Here is a 9,883-nt window from a genome sequence, read left to right on the forward strand (position 1 = left end):
CGCTACTGCCAACGATCAACAGCCGGGCAAAAGGTTGGTTGGCCCTGAAAAGGGTTGTTTGGTGGTAAAAGATGCATTTGAGTAGATGACGGACAAGTAGTTCCAATAGGTCCTCGTCTGTCCAAACGAAGAGGGCATAGCTTGTACACGACGCGTGACACTGCCAAAGGATGCAATTAGGCCAGTGGCTCTTCAACAGAGAGAGAGAGAGAAATCACTTTTTTTATTCTGCGATAAAAAATGCATCGATGCCCTGAGTCCAGGGCGTCGCTTGCGGCGTGCTTCAGCGCTAGGCCGATGAAGTCTGCAAGGAATCGTTGGTCGTGGCGGTCAGTCACTCGGAGGAAGGGGTAGATGGGAGGGATGAAGGTTTGGGTAAGGGAGGGGGGTAGTTTTGGATATGTGTTGTGTTGGGAGGATAGACACCACAGTGGCTACCGCGAGGGAGGTGGGCAATTGTTGTGCATGTTGCAATTCTTGACAACAACAGCTTCCAGCGATGAGCTGGTTGTGTCTAATCAGCAACTCATGCGAACAATTCCACCACAATTATTCATTTCAGGTGCTGCGGAGGATCAAACAATCCACCACCCGGATGGCTGTCGCGGCAGAGAGGACGGCCTCCTGGAGAAGGTGCGCTCCCTGGCACTAGTCGTAGCTGGGCATCTGCAACAAGAAAGGAGGAAATAATTTATTGTTTATTTTCACCTTTTCAATTTCATTTTATTCATTTATTGTGTTTTGTGTTTTATGAGTTCAGTTTATCTCATTTATTGTTCTTTGAGTTTTATAACTTCACTTTCATTTTATGCACTTATTGTTGCTTCACTTGAGTTTTAGTGTTTAAGTTTCATTGTTGCCTTGTATGAATAATACAGGAGGATTTTTTGGACAAAAGGCGTAATGCGTACACCCATTTTTGTATTGTAGTATCTTCCTCTTTCTATTTATGCTAATCCAGCTGCAACGCCAGCATGCTTTCTTTTATTTACACATTTCGAAGACGCCTAGTCATTCACACTGGAATCATAACAAGTAGTTGTCCCTTTTTGGTTTGTACTGGGATATTTATATTGCTTCACTATGTTTTGTGGCTTACTGCACTTATTATGAAGCGTTATCACATAGTGTTTGCACTGTGATATTTTCATTTCAGCACAGTGAGGCTAAGGTGCAACAACTACAATGTGGTCTTTTTTTTTCAGAGCACCAAACTAGTCACTCTTTAAGTTGCATAGTTTCACAAATGAAAATGTCCATCATCATTGCACCACGCCGGTAATTGGTTTCCTCTAGTGATCGTTCCAAGTGAGTCATTGCAAGAATACGTTTCAAGTGGGACACGTTCTGGGTGCTGCAAGATTGCAGAGCCAATTATTCATGTTGTATGTAATTTATCTTCCATCACAGCTGGCAAGTGCACTCACCTTTCTACAATTATGATTCACCTGTTTTTTTTTTTTTTTGCATCGCACTACAATTGCTGCCGAGAAATGAATGCTTCTAGTCAGTGACTCATAACACTGAGAAGGGAACGGACGTAGCTGTCAAAGTCATACTTTCTTGCAAGGCCACTTAAATGTAACTACAAGTTTTATGTGCCGTGGTGAAAACGAATTCTGTGATGCTGATGTTGCAATGTTCTCACATGCTTTGCTACGTGTAGCGTGCTGTATGTACAAGGTTCATGATGTACTTGTCATCATAGCGTGTGATAAAGTTGACCTTTGTATTTTTTGTGCTTTTACGTTATTTACGTCTACCCATTTGGACATGATGTGACGAGTGTAATGTCACAACACTGAGCGTTAGATTTTTTGTGTGTTTGAATCCGCATTCATTACGCTTTACTTGCTTGCCTCATCTGCGTATTCATGCTTGCACGGAAGTTTTCATCCACCTAGCGCAAGAGGTGGCTAGCAATCATATTGTCTCGTTCCTACCGATGTACACCGAGCGCCCGAATGCACAGGATGCGGCGGTTGCGATCATTCTGGTGCGTTTTATGAAAATTATGCAAACCTTTTCCTGATGGTGAGCACAGAGTGCCGATCACATGTACTGCTTCCATCAAGTCTGTCATAACTATGATGGGTCAAGGGATGGTTCCATTTCACATTTCATTTGTATTTAAACAAAGGATGCACTTTCACGTTGCTATCACGTTTCATGATACACTAGGAAAGAAGTACTTAGTGCCAATTACTCATTACTACTATTACTCATAACCACAAACTATGGGAAAATAAACAGATGTTCGGTGTATTGACCTGAGTAGAAAGTAACAATTGCTGCATCTACATGCATAGCAAGTGGCATATCATTGGATGCACACACCGCATAAAAGCTGTTGTAACATCGCATTTCTAATGTTTCACGAGGAAAGCAGCATTTCGTGACGTGCATATTGCAGAGAACAATGCTAGCTTGGGCGCAGCAGCAAATGCAGTTCTTCACAGATAAAGGGGTATGTCGCATTGCCCTAAGACTTCTTCACGAGTACTACTGTAAATAAGTGGCAGCCTTGGAGACTCTTGCACAGTGAAGAGGGTACAATTGTTTCTGAGTCCGTGGCTGTGGCATTCTTTTTAAAGGATTCTTTGTATAACTTTACTTCGTTTGTGTTTAAATTATCATAATCTGTCGGATGTTTTGATTTGGAAACATTGACCATCCGTATGGTGGGGTACTTGATGTGTATACAAATTCTTTAATGTATTTTCCACTGTACAAACACAGCCCTGTGATAGCCCAGGGGCATTGCAATTTGTGTAAATAAATTATGTATTTGTTATGAGAGCTCACCATTCCTGTGACATCAATATTCCTGTGACTATCAATAAAGTTGTTACCAACCAAAGTGTTCTGCCCTAGTTAGGTGTACACATTACGAATACTTACCAAGTAGATACTTGCCAGGTTGCAGTTGTGCGGCTAAGCGCGCACACAGTGGATTATGCTGCCACACCCAAGAGTCGTGGCCCGAACCAGGCACCCGGGGGTCCACAACAAGGATGCAAAGTTCCGAGTTGCACACCTGCAATGAGGAGCAATACAAAATAGCGCTGCAGATATGCTCTAAATCCATTTTTGCCATTCATATGCAGAAAACAATACAAACATTTACGCTGGTACAAGCAGCTACACTGTTTCAGTCATAGGCGTGCACAGGGTTTTGCATTTGGGGGGGGGGGGAGGGGGGGGGAAAGACAACCTTAATTTGTGCGCACGCCTATGGTTTGCACTAAGTGATCGCTAAATGAAAACTAGGGGTACGATATTGCGCAAGAACACCCATACACGCCAAATCCTGCCCATGCAATGGTTGTAAGTACTTCCCTGTCCAAAATGCTTCCACCGTATCTTCCCTATAGTGTATCGATTTTTGCTACGACTGCTGCCAATGTTCCTGAATACCTCAAAACTGCACAACTCCATTGTGTATGCACGCCAGAAGTAAAAGACACTTTTGGAACGGCGAACGGCTCATGCACAGAAACACATGGCACTCATCATTACCGCCGACATGTCAGACTTCAACGAGCTTGTACACAGTTCCCCGCAAGTTTTCTTTTAACCGTTACATTACTAGTTATGCCAGCTTGGGCATTAAATTGAACAATTGCTACTAAGGGCAAGTAAAAATGGCAGCTACACTTTGAAGTAAAACATTCCAACGGTACTTACGACCATGACGCTTTGGGCGTAATAACCCTTCCTCGACATGAAGCTCGCCGTGTCGGCCGGGCTTAGTCCCTCTGGCTTCATAATGGCGATCAACGTGCCGTCGACGCACGCTAGCACGCCTGGAATGGCACCGCGTCGCGCAAACGCCGCCTTCGCCTCATCCTTGGCAGCCGGTGTCAATGAAAAGTCCACCAACTTTCTCCGCGCAGACACGGAAATGATGGCCTCCGTCACCTCGTGGTTGGTGTTGCTCACGGCCGACTGCGCCATGCCTATTTGCTCCTCGCGACCAACGCTCCTCTGGAAGCACGGTGTAAGAAGATAGGTGTTCCGACGGCGCGCCCGCGCTGGGGCGAGAGAGCGGCCACTTCGTGTGACCGGAAGTGAGCGCCGCCGCTAGGGGCAGCACGTGTTCAGGAGGCCTTGGAGATGCGGCGCAACAGTGGATAATTTACCGCCTCCGTTAGCATGTAAACACCCATACCCAAAGACATGCAATTTTTTGTTATTTAGACGCCAAATCCTGAACAGGTGGAAGGTTTCATGCCACTTACAGTCAAAATACCGTCATTTCGAACACGAGAGAGACACGTCGTCTGCTCGAGCAGACGGCGCGCTGCGCTTACCGCTGCTCGCCGCGTCGGAGTCAATCGGAATGTCGGCAGAAATATAAAGGGACGTTCCTCCAACCAAATAGAGTCGTTTTAAGCAAGCGAACGACATATATTCATCGAAATAAAGCACTTCTGCCGCGCGTGCCCATAAAACCGCCAGCAAAGCGAGCGAAAAAGTGGCCCCCAGAACATGTGCTGCCCCTTGCGGCAGCGGCGTGCGTAGAGTCACACTAAGTGGCCGCGCCTCGTGCCGCCGTCGGATCACCTTCCTTTTATTGCGATAGCAATTATATGGACACTTCAACCGGATTTCTGCCGTCGGCGTCGCCGTCGCCGTGAGGTTCCCTATAGATAAAATCTTCGCCGCGCGCCGTATGCCCGAGCGGAAACGTGCGGGGACGCGCGCTATCACGGAGAGCGAACGCACTCAATCTCCCACGCGCAAGCAAGGAAGCGGGAAGCCAGCGCCGGAGGGAGCGGGGGGGGGGGGGGGGGGGCGCACTTCTACTCTGCCAACAACCGCGCTCGTCGCTCGCTCGCACCGTCGCTTATCTCCACACGGCTCTCACCTTTATGCGCCGTGCATTCGCCGCTCAGTTTCCGTTGAAGCGATAGACCGCACGTACCTTCGACCGTTGCTGCGGCGTATGCGCTTGCTGCCAGCGTTTTGACAGTCGTTGTCTGCAGTCATTCAGTGTGATCTATTCATGTTTGTTTGTGCGCGCTAACACCACGCTTGCTCAATCAGTTAGTAATAGTCGGGCCACATTTTCCAACGCACGCTACACATGCAATGCTGGCCGGATCGGCAGTGCAGCACTACAGGTGTGTCCCTTCGCACGCGCTGCCCACGGGAAGCGCTTCTCATCAACACCACCGTTTCACACGCGCCTTCTCGTGGTCATCGAGTCTCTCTTCATGTCGGTCTATTTACGCCGCAGGACACCTGTTTACTTAATCAGCTCATGTTCACTACAATTCATATTGTTACCAAAGCCGCTCACCTTACTTCGTATGACATTGCTGTGTTGCTATCGCATTCATTGCTTCGCCCTTAGGGCGTGCAATGAATGCACCATTGCACCATGTCTGGAAGCTTCCGGTTCCGAAGAATCGCAGCGCGCACAACACCTTCCTTTCTGTGGAAAGGCCACTGGCTCACTGGCAACCAATGATGGGGTCAAGCTCGTCGCACAAGCTACGCACTGTTCGTTTGGACAGACGAAAATGCTGCCGGAACTCTTCCTCCGTCAACTCTTCAAATGCATCATCTACCTGGGGTCGTCGTCTCTGCGCGACTGCAGCAGCCGCACAGGCGACACGAAAAGACACGGCAGAGAAAGGAAACGCCATTTTCTCCAATTGTTGGGATTCCCGATTTGGATTGAAACGGATACGAAAGAGGCTAACTGTCCCAAGCGCTTACGTTTTAATCCAATCCAAGTCGTCTGGTGGCCGTTCTAATCCGTTCTATCGAAACGGACGGACTCGGCAACCGTTCCGTTGCGTTCGTCCGTTAGCAGACGACACGGAATGATTGACCGCAGCAAGACGTCAAGGTTCACGTCACAATGGGCCTTTTTCACGATGGAGGAGCGCCTCTAGCGGCGAGAGGCGAAAGCGCGAATGGGGGCTTGCGGACCCCCTCACACGGGGGCTCTTTCTCTCTCCCCAACGCGACGGCTTCGGTTCGCCTACGCTTTGTGCTGAGTGTCTCACGTTTCTGCCTCAGACAGTTTTTGCAAGAACGCGGTAGAGCTCCTCGACTTCTTGTAAAGCAGCTCGCTTGCTGTCGCGGAGCATTTGCAGCATGTTTTCGGCGGAAGGCATGAAGAAGCTTCGCGATTCCAGCGGTCAGTGGAGCACCGATTTGTCGTCCGTTCCACAGGTGACGAGCGACGTGATCGACAGCCATTTTGGAGAGTCACACCGCCAGCTACTGAAAGGCTGGATGTTTAAAGAAGAGTGGTACATTCGCCGCATCGAGTGTATGACGCAGTGTCAACCTGCCGGCCCCGAACTCGTCGTGCTGCGTAGCATATGTTTGTGCTCCATGAAAGCTGGTCACTACAAGCAAGTTGCAGCGCTTCGGCAGGATGATACGACAGCAGTTGTCCAAGCACATTGCGACTGCGTTGCTGGGTATGTTTGCCTTTATGAGCCATGTTGATGGCTTTACATCATACGCCACTTTATTTCAGTTTCATTAGCTGACGTACAGTTGTGATCGCGTCACTAAAACGCGTTCGCGTGAGCACTTTCGATTCCGATCGAAAAAATGATCGCTGCTGCATGGTTCCGTTGAGTTGGTTCTCTGAGCTTTAGGGAGCAGGCAGCAGTTTGCGATCGAGTTCCCTCACTCGATGTGGATCGTGCTCGATCGCGATCGAAAGTGCCGGTGAGATGAGGATAGCAAGGCGAAAGCTGCGGGCGATTTCGCAGCGTTAAGCACTACAAGCACTTATCCGACGGCGCAGGACATTATGCATAACGAAATAGGTCGCAACCACGCATAAATCGTGTAAAGAATGGGTGACACCACCGTCAAGCAGTTCGCCCACGCAGCTGGAAACATGGTGTAATCGTATGTGCAGTGCAAAAAGGTGAAGGACGAACAGGAAAGAGCAGTGCACATAACGTTGCAGAGTGCTTTTCCCGCTGCACGTACTGCATCAAATATGAACACATTAACCAAGATCAAGCTGTTGCTTTTGGAAACTTGGCGCTGCTAGAAAGTTGTTTATGGTCTGTGCTGTCAATGAAATACTTTGTTTGGAATCTTTCACTGGGTTTCACAGTTTCATCTCTTTTTATTCTTCTTTGTGTATCTTGCAGCCAGAGCCAAAGGTGCCAGCATGTTGCTGCTCTTCTGTTTGCCATCCGTGGCATTCAGACACCGTCCTGCACAAGCATTCCATGTAGATGGATGGCACCAACGCAAGGTGAGACACTCATTTTATTTAGAACACAGTACAGCTTTATTTATTGAGTAAAAAATCATCAAACAGCGCATAGGCAAGTGGTGAATGCAGGTGGATGAACAAATATTATCGTTAAGCAGCTTCAGTGTGTCTTCTGCTTGTACATCTTTGTTACAACATTTAAGCGTAATCTAATATTTTTGCAAGTAATGTGAAACAACATGGTAACAAGTGAACATATAAGCATGTATCACAGCAGCTGCAAGCTAGCTGTGTGAGCAGTTGTGAAGTTTTTACATGTACTATATTTGTTTATTTGCAGGTCACAACCACCTAGTGACCAAACCGCTGGCAGAAATAACTTTCAAGAAGCATGTCATAAACAAAACAGTGCAGGCCAAAATCAAGCGTGAACGTCAACCAAACCTGACAAAAGTTGGACAGGCTTGTCTTGCGGTCTTTAGAGACAAGATTGCCGCACATGAACCTGAGCTTGTGTGGAATAGATACACAAAAGGAAAGCCGGCGCCGTTAAAAAATGTGAGCTCCATTGCTGACACAGAGGACCTGCACTCGCCAAAATGCCTCCAGTTGTTTGAAGAGTTCCTCAAGAACCAGATGCCCCTTACAGCCATGCAGAGAGAGGAAGTGCGCATCAAGACACTGGGCCAAAGCCAGAACCCTGCTTGGCGAAACGAAAGAACTGGCAGGCTGACTGCATCAAACTTTCGCAGAGCTCTCCACTGCCAAAAGCCTGAAGGGCTTGTAAAAGAAATACTTTATCCTCGTAATGAGGTTCTGAAGCAGGGTGACCCTAGATTGTATGGGCTGCAGAACGAGGCCAGAGCAGTACAGGAGTACATAAATTTGATGGAACTGTACGACAAGAACATTGAAGTTGTGGAGACGGGAGTCCAAGTCCATGAACGTTATTGCTTTATTGCTGCATCACCTGATCGATTAGTTAAAGAAGCAAATGAAATTGGGCTTCTTGAGGTGAAGTGCCCCGCTTCAAAAGCTGGCCAAAGAGTTGCTGATGCTTGCCAAGACAGAGCATTCTGCGCCGAAATCATTGATGGGGAGGTCACGTTGAAACGAGACCATGCATATTTTTATCAGGTGCAGGGACAACTGGGAATCACCAAGAAACCATGGTGTGATTTTGTTATTTGGACAAATCATACCGAGTGCCAACACCGCATGTCAGTGGAGCGTATATACTTCAATAAGGCAATCTGGGAAGATATCCTTGAAGGTCTTCTCTATGTGTACAAGGCAGCAGTCGTCCCAGAGCTCCTAACACGACGCATCAGGCGCCTTGGATTTCTGTATAGAACAGGTGCAGGGTATGTTTCATACAAAAAGTATGCCCAAGGATTCTATGTTGTTGACAAGTGTGACGAGGACAACTTGAAGATGAAAATAAGAAGGTTGTGAGACTCATGCATGGTGGCAACAAATACATACAAGTTGTCTTTTAAGTGCTGTGAATAAACACTCTTCTTTCCAGTTCCGTCACTCGGTGTCAGCCTCCGCATTCTTGTCATCATTTATCAGCGGTCGTCTGAAGTTAGAGAGCAAAGCACATGTAGTAAAAATGGCATTTACTATGTCTAGCATGTTGATCGGTATGGGCTTATCCAATATATGGAACTCTTTTATCCTCCTGATGACTCTTTCGATATGCACCCGTGCACTTGCAACATGTTTAGTGGCCTCAACATCCTTAGCACTCATCTGTGCTTCACCAGGAATACGAAATGGGGGCATGTGGAGGACAACATCACGTGGTAGCAAATCTTCCACCTTGAACCCCTTGTCAACCATCACACCATCACCTGGTTCCATTAAGTCAAGTAATTTACACTGCTGCACAATAGCTCTGTCACTAGTTCCTCCCCCATATAATGGAGAGACAAAGGTAATGTAGCAGTCAGGAGTAGCCCCTACAAGACACTTCATTGTGTTGGCACCCTTGTACTGCGAAAAAGTCCGTCTCTGGGCAGTCAAACTTGAAGGCTTTTGAATACGCACTTCTGTGGTGTCAAGTATTATGCGTGTATTTGGGTAACGTCTGAAATGAGGTGGCACGTACTGCTGCACGTCAGAAAGTGTGGGAAACGCAGTTATTTCAGTGAGTTGCTCCTGCAAGATTAGAACCCATTCAGAAAACATCCGGCTAAATGTCGACATAGAGATGGAGAAGTTTCTAGCCATCTCGCGTGTGGCCATGCCTGTTCTTAATCTAACAAGCACCATGAACATCTGCTCAGCAGCACTGAGGGATTTACTTCCCGTATCTTTTGCAAACTGGGGGTTATTTTCTAACACTAAGCAGAGTATGTCATGAAATATTTGCACAGAAGGCAGCCCTGTGTAATAGATCATATCCTTAGTGCCTTGCATGTTCTCTAGACACAAAGTTCTGGCATTGAGCTCATAGTAATAGCCTTGCCACAGAACTGCGTGTTCCTCAGCAGCTTTCAATTTCGATTCCAATTCTTGAATTTTTCGTCTATCTGCACTTAATTTGCTTTCCAGCATTCGAATGCGATCTGCAGAAAAATCATCAGTTTGGCAGCCCTGGTCGCGTACACCCGACCCATCATCAATGTCATCGATTGCAGCACCATCTGAGGAAGCTTCTCTGTGTTGTGTTAT

The 9,883-nt window shown here is 47.3% G+C and overlaps 2 protein-coding genes across 2 annotated transcripts in view; one reads left to right on the plus strand and one right to left on the minus strand.

Annotated features, from left to right (window-relative positions):
• Positions 1-415: 415 nt before the first annotated feature.
• Positions 416-9,883, minus strand: part of LOC125943203 (uncharacterized) — a 16,567-nt gene continuing 7,099 nt past the window's right edge. The window contains exon 3 of the mRNA XM_049661830.1: positions 416-666. Within this exon, the coding sequence (XP_049517787.1) occupies positions 554-666 (113 nt within the window). The 3' untranslated portion in view covers positions 416-553. The remainder of the gene's footprint in view (positions 667-9,883) is intronic.
• Positions 7,116-8,734, plus strand: LOC125943202 (uncharacterized). Its single transcript, XM_049661828.1, has 2 exons — positions 7,116-7,243; positions 7,545-8,734. The coding sequence occupies exons 1-2, from the start codon at positions 7,228-7,230 to the stop codon at positions 8,657-8,659; spliced, it is 1,131 nt and encodes a 376-aa protein (XP_049517785.1). The 5' UTR covers positions 7,116-7,227; the 3' UTR covers positions 8,660-8,734.

Source organism: Dermacentor silvarum, chromosome 2, assembly GCF_013339745.2.
Source record: "Dermacentor silvarum isolate Dsil-2018 chromosome 2, BIME_Dsil_1.4, whole genome shotgun sequence".
Lineage (NCBI taxonomy): Eukaryota > Metazoa > Arthropoda > Arachnida > Ixodida > Ixodidae > Dermacentor > Dermacentor silvarum.